This window comes from Myotis yumanensis, unplaced genomic scaffold (assembly GCF_028538775.1).
Source record: "Myotis yumanensis isolate MYYU_CA2020_CCGP unplaced genomic scaffold, mMyoYum1.0.hap1 SCAF_15, whole genome shotgun sequence".
In the NCBI taxonomy this organism is placed as follows: domain Eukaryota; kingdom Metazoa; phylum Chordata; class Mammalia; order Chiroptera; family Vespertilionidae; genus Myotis; species Myotis yumanensis.
Window position 1 is genome coordinate 50,253,013 of NW_027223766.1, and position 21,244 is coordinate 50,274,256.

At 57.7% G+C, this 21,244-nt stretch overlaps 1 protein-coding gene across 1 annotated transcript; it reads right to left on the minus strand.

Moving 5' to 3' along the window:
• Window positions 1–994: 994 nt before the first annotated feature.
• On the minus strand, window positions 995–20,938 carry OC90 (otoconin 90). The gene is made up of 16 exons (XM_070392103.1): window positions 20,893–20,938; window positions 18,307–18,372; window positions 17,062–17,118; window positions 15,152–15,326; window positions 12,984–13,096; window positions 11,193–11,321; window positions 11,059–11,094; window positions 10,349–10,399; window positions 9,241–9,288; window positions 7,505–7,558; window positions 6,364–6,480; window positions 5,282–5,453; window positions 4,667–4,773; window positions 2,499–2,704; window positions 2,259–2,326; window positions 995–1,091 (listed from the first exon to the last, which is right to left on the minus strand). The coding sequence occupies exons 1-16, from the start codon at window positions 20,936–20,938 to the stop codon at window positions 995–997; spliced, it is 1,542 nt and encodes a 513-aa protein (XP_070248204.1).
• Between the last annotated feature and the right edge of the window lie 306 nt (window positions 20,939–21,244).

A 21,244-nucleotide genomic window follows, 5' to 3' on the forward strand; every position in this document is an offset into this window, starting at 1 on the left:
GAAGGCTGGTTGTAGGGAGGTGTGGCCGAGGTGGAGGTCACCTGTGAGCTTGGGGACATGGGGAAGCACCGCTGCTTCTCTGCTAGGTCTTCAGGTTCCTTTCAGCCCCGCCTCCTTGCTGCATAAATTACTGGGAGTCTCCCTGTAAAATAGCAGCTCCTCTGGGACCCCCCACCCTGCTGGCCGCAGGGACTTCCTTTAGGCTGCAGCCAAGCAGGGCGGCAGGGCTCTGGGCTGGGACCCGCCCCTGCCACTGCCTGTGGAAGGGCCGTGGGCAAGGGACTGCCCTTGGGGCTGTGAAGCCTCATCTGGAACATGGTGGGGAGTAAAGCCCACCTCAGGGCATGTGTGTGTTCATTACTGCTCCTCCTCCAGTTGGCAGAGTGGCCTGAGCCCCTGGCAGCTGCCTCCATCCTGTGGACTCAGGCCAGTCCCCCCACGCTCGGAACCTGTTCTTTAGTTGTGAGATGAGCAGTCGGGATGGTTTGCTATCTCATGTGCTTTCCTTCCAGCTTTAACTTGTTGGATCCTGTTACTAGTCTGTCATCTGATAAATTACTAACCTCAAGTACCAAGTTCACACGACTGAAAAAGCAGGAAAACGAGCACCAAAGTCGGCCTCTTCGTTTTCTGTTTGCCTTTGACTTGCACTTTGAGTCAGAGGCGGCCTGTAGGGGGCCCTGTCCTAGCCTGGGTTCTCCTACAGCAGAGCCGAAGGCAGGCTCACGGGCAGGGGTTTCTCTGGGCGTGATCCCAGGGAACCTCTGAAATGGAGAAAGGGCTGGTGAAGAGGATTCGCCGATGACTTGGCCAGATCCAGCCTCCGAGACAGTCTAAGGCGTCTCGGGAGGAGAGCTCAGGCCGGTCCACCAGGCAATGGCAGGCAGGGCAGCGTGTAGCCTTTGGCTTCTACTCATGGTCAAGGCCCTGTTGGTGTGAACTCCCCACATCTCTGGATTGCGTGTGCCTGATGCGGAGCAGTTTCCAAGGGGCCTCACACCTCATCAGAGAAGTCCTGGGCCAGCAGGTAGGAGGTGTGGTGGGCCTTGTCAGACCCCACCGCCCAGTGTGGCCGGTCAGAGCCTCGGGAACTGGGTGTCACAGCAGTGTCTGGAGCAGTGATGGCGAACCTTTTGAGCTCGGCGTGTCAGCATTTTGAAAAACCCTAACTTAACTCCGGTGCCGTGTCACATATAGAAATTTTTTGATATTTGCAACCATAATAATACAAAGACATATTTTGATATTTATTTTGTATATTTAAATGCCATTTAACAAAGAAAAATCAACCAAAAAAATGAGTTCGCGTGTCACCTCTGACACACGTGTTATAGGTTCGCCATCACTGGTCTGGAGCAAGAGGTGGGATCAGATGGCATGGAGCTGGCAAAAGACGTCCAGTGTGGCACCACCTCATCTGATCCTTAAGGACAGGACTAAACGTGGAAGCACGCGGTTATTTCAAATACCGCCCCCCCCCCCCCGGCCCCCCGCCCCCCGTCTTGCTTAATGGGTCCATGAAGGGATTTTTAACCCTTTTCGGTCCAACATCGAGGCTGACAGACCAGGCGCTAGTAGCAGGTCCAGTGTCGAGGCTGAGGTCGACACCGCAAACCGGTTCAACATTCAATCCCGTCAGTTAATTTGGACCAGACTGTTTGAATTCCAAAAATAAAATTGGACCGCAAAGGGTTAAAGATGGGATGCCTTTAGTCTGGTGGAGAATAAATCTCAGCTAGTAGGTGGGTGGGTATAGTTCCGTTTTTTACAGAATCTGTGTGTGTCGAGTGGTGCTTCATTCCTGGCCTTCCAGCCACTGGGATAAACCCTCATTTGTGAAAACAAGTCCAGGACCAAGACAGGGTGAGTGGTGGTTCTTCATCGTGGGGGCGGGGGAGACACATGCCCCCTCTCCTAGTAACTAGGATGGCAGGTGTGTTTTTAGGGCACGGACCAAAAGTGCTGTCATCTCAGCCCTTGGCGTACATCTTCGGTGAGTTATTGATGACTCCTAGGTGACCTCACAAGACTGGCTAACTACATACACTCCCTTCTATTCTTTTTTAATAGAAGAAAATTAGCTTCCAGTGATTAGGGAATAGACCCTCCCCCGCACCACCACCCATTGTCTCACCTTTGCAATCTATTCATGCACCAGTACCTACATTTCTAAAAAACACACAAAACCAAGGGGAGAAAAAGCACTGATTGGATATTTATTGCACCTCCGTCGTGTGCTGCAGGAAGTGGAGCCGCACCTGCGCTGCCTCCTGCAGATGGCATTCCCAGGGGAGCTGGGAGCACCACGGTCCTCTGTCCCCAGCCTCTGCTCAGAGGAGAACCGAGAGGCGGCTCAGGCCCCAAGGCGCCTGGTAGCAGGTGTGCCTGGCATTTTCTCCGGGGCTCTATCTGGGGCCAGGTTGTGGCCTGGCCCCCACGGGACCAAGTGACCTCCCCAGAAATCTCCTGGTTCTCAGGTGTGCGGTGGGGGTCAGGGCCTCCGCGCTGTTCTCCTCGGAGCTGGAGCCCAGGGAGGACACCGAAAGCCCTCCTTGCCCGCCGTCCTCGCAGGGGCGCTGGGGGCCCTGGCACTCTTGTCTGCCCGACGACTTGAGGCTCTGGTTAAAGAAGGCCGATGCCATGCACTCAGCCGCCGTCTGCTCACAGGCACAGAGCAGCTTCTCGCACAGGCTCTGGCCCACACCTTTGAGGGCGAGAACAGAGTAGCACCCTGGGCCATGGGACCACGGAGATGGAGCCCCCTGGTGGCCTCCGCCCCCCTCTTGAACCTCTGGGCATCCAGCGCGCACTGATGCCGCCACTGGAAATACTCTCATTACACCAACCCTCCAAGTCTCAGGCACTGGCCTTCCCAGCAGCCCAGGCCACATGTCATTTCAGCAGCAGGTGGAGAAGAGGAGCAGAGTGGACGCACACAAGCCTGCTTCCTGGAGCCCTCGGCCCTTCCGCCCCATCCCAGTGTCAGGACCACACGGCAGGCTCCGGGGTGCCCTCCCAGCGCCTGCCACCTGCACCAGGTATGGGACACTGAGCTCAGAGCTCACAGGGTTGGGACCAGATCCCTAAAGCTCTGTGAGAGTTTGAGCTGCACATGCAGTGTCCCTGGATTCTGCGAGCCTTCAGCTGGGCACGAGAGACCTCACGGCGCGGTTGCATATCACGGCAATAGTACTCTGATCTGTCACCCATGGGCTCTCAACCCACTCTCGGCCTCCGGTCCGCTATAGGACAGAATGTCAGTGTTTCAGTCTGTGTTCCTCATCTGGTACCTGTCTGTCTCCCAGCCTCACCTTCCCCCTCAGCAGTCTCCCCATCCCCACTCTCTCTGCTGACCAGACAGAACCATGTGCTGACCCTGTGCTGCCAGGAGTCCCCCAAATGCCTCGGTTTTCCTTTCCCTTCCCTTGGAACATCCATACCAGCATGGCCTTCGGAAACCTGAGATCTCACCTCACTGCTCTCCTGACTTTTGTCCTCACTGCCAGACTCTCCAGGCTCCACCTCCTGTTAGCAGGTATGGCCTGAGATTAGGGGAGTCACTGACTTGTCTCTCTTCCCTCTAGACCAGTGATGGCGAACCTATGACATGCGTGTCAGAGGTGACACGCGAACTCATTTTTTTGGTTGATTTTTCTTTGTTAAATGGCATTTAAATATATAAAATAAATATCAAAAATATAAATCTTTATACTATGGTTGCAAATATCAAAAAATTTCTATATATGACACGGCACCAGAGTTAAGGTTTTTCAAAATGCTGACACGCCGAGCTCAAAAGGTTCGCCATCACTGCTCTAGGCTCTGAGGGACTTGAGGCAGGGATCCTGCATGCTGTTTCCTAGTTACCGATGAAGGTTTGTTGGGTAAGTAGAAAATTGAAGGGATGGCGCTCCCGGCAAGTGAGAGGCACGCATGATCCTACAAGGAGGTGCATGCAGGAGGGGGAGGGACTCATGGCCCCCAGAGGCTTCCCCAGGAAAACGCAGATGAGGAAATGGAGCAGAGAGTCCACAGGCCAGTGCTAACCCTCGCTCTGCTGTAAGAGTGATGTGCAGAGGGGGCGGTGACGGTTTCCGGCCATCCTGCCTGAGGCCCTGAGCAGCCACAGGGGAGCCTCCAGGAGAGAGGAGTGGAGCTGCAGCCTACCTGGCCCTTCAGCCAGGGCCACCATCCTGACGGGGCCCCTCGGAAGATGTCACCCGGGGAAAGGGTTCTGCTTCTTAGGGAAAGGGGCCCACGGGCCTGGTGAAGCCTCGGCTCGAGGTCGGAGGCAGTGGGGTCTTAGGTCCCGATCCAGCTCAGCACTGACTGCCTGTGTGACCTGGGGCGCCTCCTGGTGCTCTGGCCTGGCCGGTTGTGAGGATGAACTCGCTCACCCAGCAGGAGCTTGGAGCAGACGGCACACGGTGAGCACGCAATGCGCCTGGCTTGTGTAACGGCCCGGTGTGCGCCTGGCCAGCCCTGTGCCCTGGGCACGGATGTCGCCTCTGAACTGGACTCTCCTCAGTGGACTAGGGGTCTAATACGCGCCTCAGAGGGAAGAAGTGTTAAGTCATGCGATGGATGAAAAAGAGCGTCTACGCCTGAGTGTGGTCATGATGCTGAGCGGTGAGAGGATAACCCACCGGGAGGCCCACACACTCACACTTGGGAGCACCATCCGAGCACACCACCAGCGGCCGAGGAAGCCTCCCGCGCCGGCAGCCCAGCCTCCCCACCTGCTGCAGGCAGCAGTGGTGGGACCAGCAGCACCTACGACCAAGGAGAAGCCTTTACTGCCCAGCTCCCAGCTGCCCCGGGAGCCCCTCAGGGCCTGCTTCTCCCGCACCCCTCCACAGTGAGAGCCAGTGCCTCCTCCCGTGTGCACGGCTGGCTCCTACACGCCACGCGCACCATGCGTGCCGGCTCACGTTGCACACTGCACAGGCACCTAAAGTGAAAGTCACTCCAATTGCCCAGAATGTAAACCTTGGTGAGGAGCTGATTTCAGCGTGGCCTCTCGTCACGCACATCAATGAGACCGACCCTCTCCAGGAGCTGGTCTGTCAGGCTCCGCCCCTTCGTGGGTGAATGACCTCAGATGAGGCCAAGCCTCAGCTGCTCACCCGGAAAATGGGCCCGTGATGTCAGGAGCCACCCGAGTGAGGTAAGGCAGGCAGCAAACTCTTTGTGGACCTCGAGTGACGGCCCAGGTGGAGGAGGGCTCTCACCTCTCCCTGCAGGCAGCATCGGCGCCATCCCGCCACCCTCGAGCACCTACCTGTCCAGGGCGTCCCTGGGTTCGCCTCGCCCTTCTTGCCCACAGTAGCAGCCATAAGATTCAAACTCCTCGGGGCACCGGGCTGTCAGGCAGAAGAGCATCTGCCCCAGCTGTGGCATCACCTGTGTGTCCTCCCCGGCTCCCAGGCGCAGGAAGGTGGACCTTTCACAGGCTGGGGAGAGAGGACTCGGGCAGCCAAGAATGCCAGCGCGGCGTTCCCAGGAGGGCTCCACGTGGCCACAGTCGAGCCAGGAGCCTACGTCCTCCACCCCCTCCCCACTCCTGGAGGCTGTCCTGTGCCCAGGCCCTGTCTGGATGGTCGTCTTTCAGGGAGAAGTCTTCCTCATCGGGCTCTGCTCGCCCAGGCTCCTCGCTACCCCCCCTCCCCCCCCCTCCCCCCCCCGGGCACAGGGGCTCATCAGGGCCGAAGATGCTCTTAGGGCCGAATTTACTACTGAGCAGGACCCAGCATCCCGGGGGCTCCTGGCTGTCCCCTGAGGCCGCCTGGCTTCGCAGGTCAGCACACCTGTGGGGCTTGTCTTTCAGACCTTCGTTTTCTGTCTATTTCTGCGTTTCCTCTCCACCCATCCTGCTCCCCCTCCTCCTGTACTGGGCAAAACCCCACCTTCATAGTCTGGGTGGGAAGGACTAAGAAAGCCCATCCCCCCTCTCCCCCCCCATGCAGCTGCTTGCACAGCCCTGCATGGCGCACTGGAAGGCAGTGCCAGTGCCTCCTCTGGGTCCCGCTGCCTGGGGCTCATGTGGGTGTAGGGCCTGCGGCTGCACCTGAGGGAGGAGAGTCCAGGCAGAGGACTACCGAGACCCAAGTGTTTCGTTCTTTCCAGGAAACTGGCATGGACGGCGCTGGTGAGCGCTGGCCCAAGGCCTGCCATTTCCAGGCCCTGCCCCCAGCCCTGGTGCCTGCCGTCCAGTGCCCCTCTCCCAGGCTCGTCTGCCAGGGAACGTGCGGCACCGCCCGTCACAGCGACGTGCCAAGGTCAGTGCGACACAGTGGCCTTGTTAACCGCCTGGCCAGAGGCTCTCAGGCCGGGAGGGCAGGCCCCTGTCTGCCTGCTGCTCACCTGGCCCAGTCGTCTCCTCAGGACCGCTTTCGACGGATGGCACGGCCAGCCCCAGAGATTTCATGCCGGCGGGGACCACGGTCACGCCTCCAGCTGTGGCAGCAATTTCTGCGGATCCTGAAAACGCACAACTTCACAGTCCACATCCAAGAAGGTCCGAGAAGGGATTTGCAGACGGGCAGCAGGTCAAGGCCAAAGGCAGACAGATGTTGGGAATGAACCACCAGACCGAGCTTGCAGACGTCAGCGCTGCGTCTCGGGGATCCGGAATGCTGCGTGGGTCCCCAGGTTCCTATGATAACCTTGAACTGATGGGCCTGGCTAGACCCTCTGGAAGACATCTGGTGGGTGAGAACCATCATCCTCAGGCCTACCTTTGTGTCATGTCCACACTCATGCGCCGGCCAAATGAAGTCCCATCACAGCCTCAACAAGTGAAGGGACAAGAATGGTGGGGAAATTAGCCCAACACATGGGCCACAATCATATAGGCAAGCAACACTGTTCCGACCCTTAGAACACGGCAACAGCTTCTGGCCATATTCAGAATTAAGTGTGAGTCTGCACCGCGGCCAGCAAGGCCCTGCTCCCTCACACGGGCTCCCTGGCACCGTCTGGGTCCCCTGCCTCTCAGGGTCCGTCAGCCCCACCTGTCCTCTCAGCTGGAGGCAGCTGGGTCTCCATCCCACAGGCCACGCCTCCAGCCCAGTCTGGTCCAGACCAAGGAGCACCAGTGGCTGGGCCCCACCGTCTGCTGCCCAGCTCAGTGCCCGGCCCTGGGTGAGGCCTGGGCATCGTCATGGATACACTTGGGGAGACTGGAAGAAAGTACCTTCAGATGTTAAAAGTGCTCCCTTTATAATGTGAGGTTGCAGCTGATGTAAATGGAAAGCGAGATAGAGCTTTCTCTGTTTTTTGCAAGGCATCTCCTTAGCAGGTAAGTTTCCATTTGTTTCTATGAATGGATCAGCCTCTTAGTTTCATTTGTCTACTCCTCGGGGCCCTACCAGTAAACTGGCTCCCTGACCGCTTCCACGTTGAATTTGGGGTCTTTTCTCCCGGGCTCTTTGGGACACACGTGATCTAATGAGTGTAGAGGGGCAGCAACTAGCCAAAGGCGGGAGCGGCTGAGCATGCTTACCTGGAGGGGTTGTGGTCCTCACAGCTTCGGTGCCTTCCTGGTCTTGGAGTGGTTCTGCTCCCAAAAGAGAGAGACAGGTAAGTGTCAACCCCAGGCTGCCCCACCTGCTCCGAGGCAGCTCCCACCCCCCACCCCCCGGGGGCCATGTGGTCTTTGCTCTGCCCCTGGCCACCTCCTGGGACAACAGCTGAGCCAAAAAGAGACCCCAGCTTCACCACCCCCTCCCCTCACACAGAGGCTTTCTGGGAAACTCAACTGCAGGTGAGTCTCTTTTTTTAACAGAGAAAAATGTGGCAGAAGAATTGAGTCCCTTTGCTTGCTGTGTGGCCCCAGGAAGGCTGCTGAGCCTGTTTCTCTGCGAAATGAGTTTGTTGCTTTAACAGTAGTTAAGCTCGCACTACGCTGCAGACCAAGTGATCGCGTTCCCCCAGGTCCCAATGTGGTGTCAGCAGGTCATGAGGATGGGGTCCTCGTGAATAGGATGAGAGCCCTGTAAAGGGACCCAGCGAGCTCCTGCTCCCTTCCACTCTGGGAGGGCACAGCAGGAAGACGGCTGGTGACTGTCACAAGAAGCCCTCACCAGACACCGGATCTGCTGGTGCCTCCACCTCGGACTTGGAGCCTCCAGCACTATGAGAAATACATTTCTGTTGTTTATAAGCCACCAGTCTCTGGCGTTTTGTTCCAGCAGCTGAACGGGCTAGGCTTACTCTACACCAGGTACAGCACTAAGCGCTCTGCTCAGATTAACTTCATAACAACCCCGTGAGTTAGTACAATGCCCTCCCTCCTTCCGTGATGAGAAAGGTGTCCTGCAGAAGAGTGAGGTCACTTGCTCAAGGTCATAGGGCTAGAAAGTGGCAGAATGCAAACCCAGGTCACCTGCTAGCATTGACCCTGGGAGCCACTTCGCTAGGCTGCAGTTTTACTGCTGGCTGAACCACAAAGACCAGAGATAATCACTCCTTCCAGAATGCTCTGGAAAGGAAGGAACTGCCTGGACCTCTGTCCGAGATCAGGATTATGATGGTGTGATGTGACCATCAGGCTTAGACGTGCACTGATGGGACGCAGATGCTCCAGCCAAGCGTCTGAGGAGTTCTGCGCTGGGGCAGGTGGTTCCCTTCAAAGGCCAAGTGCACGGATTCAGAGGTAAAGGGATCCACATGTACCCCAGGCAGACGACTCCACCTCTTGGAGCTTTTCCTTTACCTGTAAAATGGGCCTCCCAGAACCAGGGAGAATAACTCAGAGAATGTTGTATGCAGGGGCGTAGCCACGTGCTACCACATCGAGGTCCTCAACCATGTCTCCGCCCTTTAACCATTCTCAGTAACGAGTAGATAGTCATTATCAGTGATTTTTCTTAGTAATAAAGAATCCATGCTTATTAATTACAAGCCAAGTAAAGGGTTGGGACAGCTTTCTCCATCTTAGTATTTCTTGGCTTAGTATTTTAGGTAAGGGGCTGTTCTCCGCGAGTCACTGTCAGGTAATGGGAAGAAAACAAGTCTTAGCCTCACATCGGGGGTTAGAGACCAGAACAAGTCACTTGCTGGATGACTTGGAACTTTAACCCCCAGAGCCTCCGTTTCCTGTATTGTCTGCAAAGGGTTATAGTAATTTCCTCTGGGCTCTGAACACGAATATTTATTTAGGTGGCATTTCTCCGGGATTCTGTGCTGTCCTCTGAAGGCCCCTCTACTTACTTGTCCTGGAGCGAGTGGTCAGCTGACTCGTCCTGGGGGGCGTGGTCAGCTGGTCAGCTCTGGTATCAGCAGACACTGTGAAGAGAAATCAACCGACTGTCAGTGATCTGTTACCAGTCCAGCCCAGCACCTTGGCCAGGCCAGGATCACCTGCAAACAAAACGGGTTTGGGAGCTGAGCGATAAGGAAAGAAGGCCCACGCCATCTGATCAGGGAGTAAGTTGTCCACTCATTGGTGCTCAATTCTGTTCCCATGCAGTGGGTGAGGGGCCGGATTGGAGTCAGTCCTGTGTTCAGAGAAACCGGCAAATGAGAGAAAGAGCCAGCATTGGCCCTGATGGACCAAGTCTTTGTGGGAAGGCAGCCTAAGAGGGAGTTGCTTCCTGGAGTAAGGGAAGACCCACCGGAGGCCCCGAATCCCAGCCCTACCACTCAGCTGTGTGTCCTGGACAACTTCCTTCTCCAGCTCAATGTACCAGCTCAACATGAAGGTTACAGCAGTTACTTCCTAATGTGTGAGCATTAAGGGGGTTATACATTCCAAGCAAGCTGTCTAGTGTCCTGCATGTGCCTTGATGGTATGTGCTGATATTTAAAGTTCCACTGGAATTTCTGGAAGAAAATGCCAGCCCAGAATCTTCCCACGCTCTCTGTCATGTAATCCTCTGCCTCCCTGAAGTCAGGTGTCATCATCCCTTTCCAGGGGTTGGCAAACTAGGGGCTGGCCCTTGACCTGTTTTTGTAAATAAAGTTTTATTGGCACACAGCCACAGCCATGCAGTGATGGATCGTCTACGGCTGCTTTCCTGCTACAGTGGCAGAGCCGAGTCGCTGTAGCAGAGATCCTGTATTGAAACATTTACTGTCTGCCTCTTCACCAGAAGTTTGCCGAGCCCTGCTTTGTGCAAGGGTGCAGAGGCTGCACCACGCTCCCAAAGTCGCACAGCTGAGAGCGGGGGAGGCAGGATTCGACCCCACAGCTGCCCGACTCCAACACGTCATCGCCTCATCACATGATGGGGACCACACTTCCTCACCAGCTGTCCCGCCTGCACCTGAGGGGAGGTCATTGCAGCTAATCCAATACTACAGTGGGAATGTGGGCATTGGGGCCGCACGCCTGTCCCTGACTCACCTTCTCCTGAGAGGACCACCAGGCTGGCGTCTGTGGGCTCCACAGGTTCCACTGAAAAAGAGCCCCAGCAGCCATGAGTGACGGACGCAGTGTCCACACCACCTCCCAAGGGTCTCGGCCCAGAACGGGCTGGGTGGGGACTGCGGGGCCCAGGGAGGGGCTGTGCCGGGTGCTGCCGGACAAGGGCTGCTCCTCTGCCTGAGGGTCCCCCACCTCCTCCACCTCCCAGAACGCAGGTGCCAACCAGGCCCCAGCTCAGAGGGACTCCAGAGGCTCTGGGTTCTGGAGAGGGTGACACTCGAGCACAGGCTGTGACAGTGAAAGGGCTGCAGAGCCGAAGGACTGGCTGTGGAGTGTGGTGTCCTGATTCGAGAAAACCTCTGTTCTAAGGGGAGGCAGGTGCAGAGGACAAAGACCGCTGGGCTTGGGAGACCTGGAGATGCAACTCACACCCCACACACATGCACACACCATATCACACGTGTGCACCCAGAAATCCACCACCCACACCAGCTCCCTCTTAACCAAGCCCTGCAGGACTATTTCTGAGAGAGACCCCAGCTCAGGAAATGGGGGACGCCCTGGAGGTGCACCTTGAACTTCCCACCCCCAGGCATCCCTGGTGTTGGGGCTGGGAGCGCGTGGGAACGTTGGTGAACATATCTGACCCCTCAAGTCCGAGGAGCAGCTGCCTCCCGTGGAGGCCTGACCTCTGGGCAGGAGGGCCGTCAGCTCCTGCCTGCGGGCTCTGTGTGGAATGTGAGGGGGTGCTGGACGTGGCACCCACGCCAGCCCCTGCACCCACCACCTGCCCAGCACGGACCAGGGGCCAGGTGCTTCCTACCCGCAGGTGGCGCCAGGCAGAAGGCGGGGTCCAGCAGGTTCAGGGAGGAGTTGATGGTGGCCTGGGCCAGGCACTCGATGGCCGCCTTGTCGCAGGTGCACAGCAGGTGCTCGCAAGGGTCCCTGGACTCTGCACAGACCAAGGGCAAAGCCACTTGGATCCCAGGAGGCAATGCAGACGCCGAGGCTGAGCTCCCGACCCGCCCAAACCCCGCGCCCCCTGCAAGTGTCCCCCCTCCTCGGTGAGGGTCCCGCCTGGGCCATGCGCCCTCCTTCACTCACCCCCCACCCGTCGGGCTCTCTACGGGCTCTGCTTTCAACGAAACTCTTTGGAGTCGGCCACGTCTCCCCATCTCCGCCTCGCTCTCCCGGGCCACCCCTCGCCTCTCCCCTGGGTTACGTGGGTGGCCTGCTGACTCCCCTCCCTGCCTCTGCCCGGCTGTGCGTCTGTTCTCCCAGGAGCCAGGACAATTCTCTAAAAGTTCAGGTCACACCATCACACCGTCTGTGCTTGTGTTCCAAACCGCCCACCTCAAAGTCAAAGCCACAATCCCGCTCCCTCTCAGACCTCCTCTCCGCCCTCACCCCGGTCCTGACTCACTGGCCTCCCTTCCTCAGGCACCAGCCCTCCCCCCCCCCCCCCCCCCCGCGAGCCTCAGGGTCCCGGGGCCGTTCCGCCCGTCCACACGGCTCTTCTCCCGGATGCACCGCGCCTGTCTCTGCTCAACTGTCACCTTCTCTTGACCTTCCTACTTCAACAGGGGCCCCACCCCACCTCCCGTGCCTTTCCCTGACTCCGTACCCACCACATCTCCCGTCACTGTCTAATAGACGGTATCATTTGTCTTTGGTATTTGCAGCGTCTGACAACCATGATAAAATTCCAGAATGTCAGGGTGTCCCCAATGCCTAGCCACTTGTCTTGGACTCGGGTAGGTGCTTACCTCCTATCTGTTGAATGAATGAATGAATGAATGAATGATGAGTGAGTGAATGAATGAGTGAGTGAGTGCTTTCAGTGTTCACTGTGCCTCTCTTACATCCTGGAAGCTCCTACTTCAGCTCGTCCACGCCATCACCGGGACTGTGGAGCCGGCCCCACTGGACTCAAACCCTGGCTCTGCCACTTTGCACTGAAGTTATTCCCCTTCTCCGCACTCCCCTCTCCCGGTCTGAGAGCTTGGGTGATGGCCCCCGTGTGCCAGGTTCTTTAGAAGATGGGGTTGCTGTGAGCAAAGCGTGTGGCACCTGGGAGGCATCAGGAAGGGCGGCCCCGAGAGGCACCGCCAACGCGCCTGCTCCTCTGCCCCCCCTTCCCCGTGCCTTTGCCTGCGCTGCTGCTGCCGCCCAGAGACTGAAAGTGCCCGGGTGCCCCAGCGAGCAGGGTGGGCAGCTGGTGCTTACAGCACCCACCACGGCCTCTCCACCCAGCAGTCCCTCCCTCCACGCCCACCACTGTGTCCTTCCCGTCCACCGGGCACCAGCTAACTGCCTGGGAGCGTTCATTCCCATAACTCTCCGAGGCAGAGTCTCCCCCCCCACCCTTTGCCGTTCAGAGGAGGCAGTCATCGCCCCACCGATGCTCGGGCAGCAGCCTGCCCCTCCCAAGGTCCCTGGGTTGCAACACGTGAAAATTGCAAATCCAATAACCTGCTGAGTAACTTGTGTCAACTCAGAAAGCACGCACTGCACCTCTGCTGTGCAAGGGAGAGGCCGTGAGCCCGTGGCCTGGTCCAGACGGGCCTCTCCACGGTCCCCTCCCCGCCAGCCCCCGGGCACCTGGGATGCTCACCACACGTGATCTTCTTGCTGACGCAGTTGACATCTGTGCTCACCCCGGTGGAGTCCTGGATACAGTCCATCTCAGCCGCCTCCTCGTGGCACCGGCGGTGCTGGAAGCAGCAGCTGGGGGTGGGGGAGGGTCAGGAGGGAGGCGGGCAGCCTGTCATCACCGAGTGCCTCCCGATGGTTCCAGCGGGGTCTTCTCAGACACTCGGACACTCACACACACACACACTCACACACACACGCACGCTCACATGCTCACACATGCATGCTCACACACGCTCACATGCTCACGCTCACACACACACGCTCACACACACATGCACACTCACATGCTCACACACTCATGCTAACACTCACATGCTCACACACGCTCACACACATGCTCACATGCTCACACACATGCCCACACGCACACGCTCACACACTCACATGCTCACACACACACACATGCATGCACACACACACACACACAATACTGGAAGTATGTTGCCTGTGCAGCAGGTGCTGCTCTTATCAGGAGCCTTTAGGTTTGTGAGGACTGAGACGTGGGCTCTAACTTGCCAAGGTCAAGGCTGACCACGGCCTCCTGTGCCTCAGTGTGGTCGGGCGGCACCGGCACCCAGGACATCGATGGAAAGAAGGAAAACTATACAGGCCGCTGATGACCTTGGGCAAGCTACTAAGTTCCTCACACAGCATAAGAATCGGGGGGAATTCCAGAAACATCCATAGGGACCCCACCCTGCCTTAGGCCCTCCGCAGGCGGCAGCAGTTATTTCTGCAATCTGGCGGCAAGTTCAAGGTGGCAGTAGCCTGCCCTCCAGGAGCCTGGAGCCCGTCCCCGCCAGCTGAACTGTGGTACGCAATTGGAGCTGAGCGTGACCCAGAATTCTGCCAGTTTGCCGCCCTCCGTGCTGTGATCATTCTTTTTGGGTCGGAGAGGGTGACGAATTACTGCTTCATTTCTTTGACTTGTAGGTTTGCGGGGTGTGTTAATAATTAAAGGAAGCGCTAAGGGCCGAAACCGGTTTGGCTCAGTGGATAGAGCGTCGGCCTGCGGACTGAGGGGTCCCAGGTTCGATTCCGGTCAAGGGCATGTACCTGGGTTGCGGGCACATCCCCAGTGGGGAGTGTGCAGGAGGCAGCTGATCGATGTTTCTCTCTCATCGATGTTTCTAACTCTCTATCTCTCTCCCTTCCTCTCTGTAAAAAATCAATAAAATATATATATTTAAAAAAAAAAAAAAAAGGAAGCGCTAAGGGAAGACCCGGAAGGAAAGTGTTCCCAGAAATGGCCCTGGCACCGTGCCGGGGCAGAACCGGCTCCCACTCCTGAAAATCAGGGAGCTGGCTCCGGGGCCGGCCTGCTCCTGGCCCCGGAACGGGAAACTGCCCTTCCGGTCCAGAGTGACCCACACCCTCTCGGAGATCTGAAGATGGGGCAGGTCTGTGTTTTAATTCCGGAGCCATTAGTCCTTGTCGATCAAGGACCTGTCACTTTCTAATCAATTCATTTTTCATCTCTGAGAAGCAATCGGAAGTAGACCCCCTCGTCCTGGGTTAATTTACTGAGCTGCATGTGCCAGGGGCTGCGGGTACAAATGCACATGCCTGAGCCGACCCTCCCTCTCACAGGCACTTCTATTGTCCCCACATTCCCGCTGGGCTGGCCCCTCTCCGAGGCAGGGGGGGGGCTCCGTTTATATTAAGCACAGGTCACGTATCGGTGGTGTTTGCTACATGTCTGTGAGACTGAACAGACCCTTCATGGTCACTTTACCCTGGTGTCCAGGACTGTCCTGAATTAAAAAGATTCTCAGGTTCTATGCTGAAGAGCCCCCGGGCGGGTTGTTAAGCCCAGGCTCCCGGTTCTCCCGTAGGCAGGGCGGGTGGGCCTCTGGGCTGCCTGTGAGCAAGCAGCCGGGTGGCCTGTGCAGCGGACCCACATGATGAGAAACGAGAGGAAAGGTTTGCCTGTCGGGCCTGACACAGGCTCTCGATAACTCCCTGGGACGTGAGCAGATCACAGATTAACTGCAACGTAGAGATGAGGAAAGCAGTCGCCCGCGGTGAGTCACAGAACCGAGACGCCGCCTGACCCCGTCGGGGGACAATTCTGTGCGTGCGCTCCGCCCAGGCCCAGCCAGGCCGCCGCTCCCGGCTCCTGCTCACCTGTCCGACTCGTCCACGGGCAGCCCTTCCATCTCGAACCGGCAGGCGCAGCCATAGTCCTCCAGGTCCCGGGGGCAGAGGCCAGCCACACACCGCAGGCCACCCACAAACTGCAGCAGCGCGGGGAAGCTGGTGAAGACGGCCTGCAGCCAGGTGAAGTGGGAGCCCAGGCAGTCTGCGGAGGGAGAGCAGGGCGGGCGCTGGAGGCAGCGGCCAGGAGGAGCCCCCCTCCACTCGCCTGCAGGACGCCCTGCAGCTTGAGCTGATAGTGTCTCCTCAACCTACGAGCACCTGCTGTGGACTCAGGACTGTGGGGGACCGTTAAAGCGAGGCAGGTTGACAAGCCAGGGCCCCTGCTGGTTGCCCACCTCACAGCCATTAGCCCTTCTTCCTTGCCAACAAACAGCCTTCTCCCCAGGTCCCTGCAAGGTCACATGATCACTCTCAGCTGGTCGTGGGATCCCATGCTTCCCAGGTGGGCTGGGGCTGAGCATGGAGCTCGGGCCTGGCCCAGACAACGTCAGGGAAGTCTGTTAGTGCTTGGGTTGTGGGCTCGATCCCAAGTGAGGGGCGTGCGGGAGGCAGCTGATCAATGACTCTCTCATCATTGATGTGATTGATGTTTCTATCTCTCCCTCTCCCTCTTGGAAATCAATAAAAATATATATTTTAAAAAATGCTTTTGCAAACAAAACTTGCAAGAAAACGGTGTCCAGTGCTTTGGCTCTAAACCTCATGCCCACCCGCTCTCCACTCTGGCATTCTGACTGCAGGGCTGTTAAGGGCTAAGTGGGGTGATCCCACCGCACTGAAGTGCAGGGGTCGCACCAGGGAGCTGGGGGGCTGGGGGCGCGGAGCATCTAGAGCTGCCCTTAAGGACCAGTTCCACCCAACTGTTCCAGCTGCCTCCTACCTCACTGAATCGCCCTCCCGTGTTTCATTTCCACACGCCCTCATCCTAGACACGAAGAAATGTAACACCGTCAACAAAGAAGATAAATTGAAAAAAGCATGAAGAAATGACTCTATGCAGATGGAAAGAGCCACTCTAAGATTGTGTGGCCCGGCCGGTGTGGCTCAGCGGTCGAGCATCGACCCAGGAACCAGGACGGTGCAGGTTCCATTCCCGCTCAGGGCACCTGCCTGGGTTTCGGGCTTGATACCCAGTGGGGGGCGTGCAGGAAGCAGCCAATCAATGATTCTCTCTCATCATTGATGTTTCTATCTCTCCCTCTCCCTTCTTCTCGAAAAATAAATAAAAACATGACAAAAGAAAAAAGATGGGCATGTGTTTACTTAAACTTATTTAACAACGTATAGGGCGCCTGCGCTCAGTCACACGCACCGGCAGGCGCAGTGCACGCCCAGCGCTAACCCAGCAGCAGCTCAGCATCGGTGGCTCGTGTCCACCACGGTATCATCTGATGTTTTCGTAATTTCGTGGTCAGTGAGAGGAGCCACGGGGATGATTGACAGCTGCTTGATTGATAGCTCTGTTACTGATAAATGGAAGGCTAGATGCCCTTTGCAGTTCTTAGGCCTCATGTCTCATTGTTAGTTGGGGAGAGAAGATGAGATGACTTGGGAGGAGGGGACTCAGCTCTGGACCGAAGAGGACGTCCAGCCGTGTGGCCTTGGACAAGTCACTGAACTTCCTTAGACCCAGTTTCCTCTCCTGTGAAACGGGCCCACCATTCGCCTCCTGGCCAGGCTGGGTCAGGACTGACCCCTGAAGCTACTCTGAGGCACCCGCCAGACAGGTACCACCTGTCCACTCAGCACCTGGTCCCACTGTGGGAGCCCCGAGGGCGGAGACCAAGGTCATTTCCTTAGATTCCCCCCACACACGTGTGCTCTGACACCTGGGCCGGGGAGGAGAGGGGTGAAAAGCCATTTCAGATTGAACTTACCAAAAATTTCGGTCGCGCTCTCCACATTTTTGAACATCGCATTGAAGAAGGTGGCGTCTAAGTGGAAGGAAGAGAAAAATGATGATGGAGCCGTGGTTTCTCTTGGTCCCTGTCCAGGCCCTGGGTGAAGAGTAGCTAAAACCCTTTCTCTTTCTCTAAAGATTTGACCTTGAGCTAACTTCTAGTAACACTGGTTGTCATGGAGACCTGATGAGATGAAACGGGGCCTCTGTTACTAGGCAACATTGCTCAATGATTTAACAACAACAACAAAAAGAGGCCCCTGGATGGTAGGGTGGCCCTGGACTGGCGGGAACTATGGGTGAATGCCCCTCTGGACAGCCTAGAAGTGGCAGCCATGCAGCGGTCACGGGAGACACGGACTCCTGTGGAGAGTGAAGCTTCTAGGCCTGAGGGTCCAGGCTGCCCCACCAGCGCCCAGGCCCCGCCCCTGAGCCGCCCCCGGGGCCCCTGGACTGTGCGGTCACTGCCGGGACTGCTGCCCCTGAAGCTCCACCTGCTTCCCGGCCTCGACCCTCCTGAGAGCCAGTGTGGCCGAGAGTGTAAAGGTCACCTAACCCCTCCTGGCGGGCATGGCACTGCCCACGGGGACCATGCCGGGAGGAGGGAGGCCATGGTCATGGGCTCTGGTGGGACTCATCACTTCGATCGCAGGGGATCACACACACAACCTGGTGAGTCGGCTGCCCCCCCCCCCCCCCCCGCCAGGTGGGCAGTGAGCCTCCCGCCCAGCGCCAGCATCAGCCAGCTCACCGCACTCTTCCTCAGCGAGGGCCGTGGGAGCCCCACCCTGAGAAGCCGTCACCACCCACCAGCAGGAAACGGGAACGTGTGGGTCCTCCAGTCCCCATGAGGCACCATCTCCCGATGGCTCTGCCTCCGGGAGATCTGAGCTCAACCTGAAGCTAAAGCACAGCTACCCTCTGACCCCGACCCCCTGACCCCCTGACCCTGACCCGACCACTAACTCCTTTCTCCTGGTTCGCCCTCGGCAGACATTTATCTGCTGATGGGAACTTAGCGCTTTGTCTCAAAGGAGAGGCCCACGGCGGGCAGAGTCCAGGTTCCTGGGAGGGAGAGGCTTTCGCCTCCCACTCCATCCCTCTGCTGCCGGCGTCCAGCAGGAAGCGGCTCTCGGTGGGCTCATCGGGGGACATTTCTCGGCCAAGACCCCAGACAACCTCCTGCCCGCCAGTCCCCAGGGAAAGGTCAAGGGACACTCACTGAGGTTTTTTGAGAGTCCCGGAGGCAGCTCGTGCGGACGGTGCGGGGTGTCCAGAGGGTGGCTCCCTGCGGGGGGTTGGGGGGAAGAGGGGTGGGTATGAACGTGCCAGCCGCTGGCTGGCGAAGGCCGGGGTGGTGGCCAGGACCGGCCAGGACGGCAGCGGGACGCACGCAAACCCGATCTGGTGCGTGTTTCCCTGGCGCCCGCCCTGCGCGGGGTGTCCTGGCGGCGCTTGAAGGAAGCAACGCAGGTTCACCAGTAGGCGGCGCTGGGGACTTCAGTTCCATTTGAGATCCTATCCCAGAGCCCATGGGATCGCTGGGTGCATTAGGCCCAACGGCCTCAGCAACTGCCAGCAGCTAAGAATACTCCCACTCACCCACGTGGCTCAGGGGTTGAGCGTCAACCTATGAACCAGGAGGTCACGGTTTCATTCCCAGTCAGGGCACATGCCCAGGTTTCGGGCTCCATCCCCAGTAGGGGGCATGCAGGAGGCAGCTGATCAGTGATTCTCTCTCATCATTGATGTTTCTCTCTCTCCCTCTCCCTTCCTCTCTCTGAAATCAATAAAAATATATTTTAAAAAAATATTGCCAGCTCCTTGACGATTCCTTCGCCGGCATTCCTTTGTGCAGCTGGTCACGGGGACCCTGTTCCAGAGGGTGGAGGGGACCCCGTTACTGACAGGTGCTAACAGGGGGTGCTGGCCCCTGCACGCACACTTTCAGGATATCGGCACCCACACATCTTCATTAGCAGCCTAAAGAGTCACCCTGGATTTTAAACTGTTTATCTCGGAGGACTGGACTGGTGCACTCAGTGCAGAGGGGTGGGGGAGGGGGGACGGAAGGCCCGAAGGAACATAAGGAGGAAGTTCACCAGAATAATGCTCCCGGTTCAGTAAAAGGTGGCCATGAGCGAAGCTGACTTGCATGCAGACTGTTCCTGGCTTCCTTCTGCACACAGCACCCCATCCGCCCTCTACCCATGCTTTGAGGCAGGTATTGTCATCATTAGCATTTTATAGACAACTAGAGGCCTGGTGCACGAATTTCGTGCGGGGGGAGGGGGTGTCCCTCAGCCCGGCCTGTGCCCTCTCGCAATCCGGGACTCCTCAGGTAGGGTCTCTAGGCCTGGTCAGCGATCAGGGCCTATCAGAGCTTTCCTTCCCCCAGCTCCCGGCAGCTGGCTCCACCCCCACCGCTGCCACTGCTTGCTATCTGTGCGGTGCTGTCCCGCCCCCCACTTCCCTGCCACCAGACACCTCCCTCTGTGGGCAACAGGCATAGGGTGCGATCACTTGGCCGGCCTGGCCCTCCCTCTGTGGGGCGATCAATTGTGGGGTTCCACGATTGATCGCCCAGCAGAGGGAGGCCCTGCCCACCTGGCCGGGGCTCCACGATCATCAATCGCCATGCAGAGGGTGGCCTGGGCCTCCCTCTGCGGGGTGATCATGGGGCGATGGTGGCCTTCACCCCCCCAACCCCCCAACCAATTGCATTGCACCCGCCTTGGCTGGCCTGGCGCCAGTGCGTGTCATAGAGTGTTCGGTCGTTCGGTTGATTTGCATATTACGCTTTTATTATTGCAGGTGAGACTGAGACCCACTGACCACAGGCTTTCCTTGATCCGGCCCCTGCCTCGCTCTGCCCAACCATCGCCTACTTGAACCAGCAACTTGTCGAGGCGGCTGATCCTCTCTGCCTAGAAAGAAGGTCTCGGGTGGAGTCTGGGAGGGTCTGGACCTGAGGGAAGACTTTGAGTCTTACACAGAGGTCATGCTGTAATTTCAACTGACAAGCTTCTGGGTAACCAGCAACCTCTTATACCGTCTGCTGACTTGGGTCGTGGTCAAAATAAACGACCAGTGATGTTTGTGGATCCCCTCGCCTCACCCTCACTGCCTTAGTGGGGAGGGTGTGCTGGTCGAGTTTCCCTGAAGCTGAGAACGGACGGAGAAGGATCAGATACAGACTGACCTCGGTTACGACAGCGCCCACCCCGCCGTGGGAGGAAAGAAGTGGGCGAAGTGGGCTGGGTGTTGAGAGCGACACAAACGTGCGAACGAGAAAGAACATTAGACTCAGCTTCCAAACCAAGACTCCAAGTGGAGCTGTTGTTACCCCAGCTGCCAAGAAATCACTTCGATGACCAGGTTTTGGTGGCATGGGACCAAGTTTAGAGCAGGGGGTGCAAGTTCTCACCTTCTACCCTGGCCATTCCTACAAAAGTGGGGAGGACGGGGTGCAAGGCCGCTCCAAGGACAGCAGCACAAGGGACAGCGGGCCTTGAACACGGGGGCGAGGGGCAGGGGTGCCACCAGGCGGAGAGAAGATCACTCACCGGCCCCTGGCCTGTGCTCCGGGGCTCCCCACCTCGCCTTCCATGCCGAATGCAGACAGCGTGCTCCAAGCGGCCAGTTGCATCAAACCTACAGCTCCTCATGCGCCCTTGCTGTCCATCCCTCACCAGGCAAGGGGATGGCGCAGGCAGGAGCAGGTCAGACACAGTTGGACAATCGGTCCCAGGGATCAGGTTAAGTCATCACACGCTAAGCAGAAGGCGGCATAAATACCAGCACTCACCCGCACCCGGGGCCATCAGCATGCTGATGAGGAGAAGCGCTGCCATCGTGGAGCCCAGGACGGACGGAGGCGGGACAGGAGCAGCCTCCTGGGAGAGAAGCCGGCGGGGGGTGACGAGTCTGCTTCCCGAAACCCCCGAAATAAGAACCCACAGGAGCCCTTGTCCCACGAGGCAGTGAGGGCCTAGGACAGTGGTCGACAAACTCATTAGTCAGCAGAGCCAAATATCAACAGTACAACGATTGAAATTTCTTTTGAGAGCCAAAATTTTTAAACTTAAACTATATAGGTAGGTACATTGTTATTAACTTAATTAGGGTACTCCTGAGGCTTAGGAAGAGCCACACTCAAG

What these genes read in the sequence shown, in the direction of transcription:
- OC90 (XM_070392103.1), bottom strand. Translation starts at nt 20,938, where the DNA reads ATGGCAGCGCTTCTCCTCATCAGCATGCTGATGGCCCCGGGTGCGG. An exon ending in GGGACTCTCAAAAAACCTCA is followed by an intron (nt 17,119 to 18,306) that starts GTGAGTGTCCCT and finishes CCTTCCACTTAG; the next exon opens with ACGCCACCTTCTTCAATGCG. An exon ending in GAGCGCGACCGAAATTTTTG is followed by an intron (nt 15,327 to 17,061) that starts GTAAGTTCAATC and finishes CTCCCTCCGCAG; the next exon opens with ACTGCCTGGGCTCCCACTTC.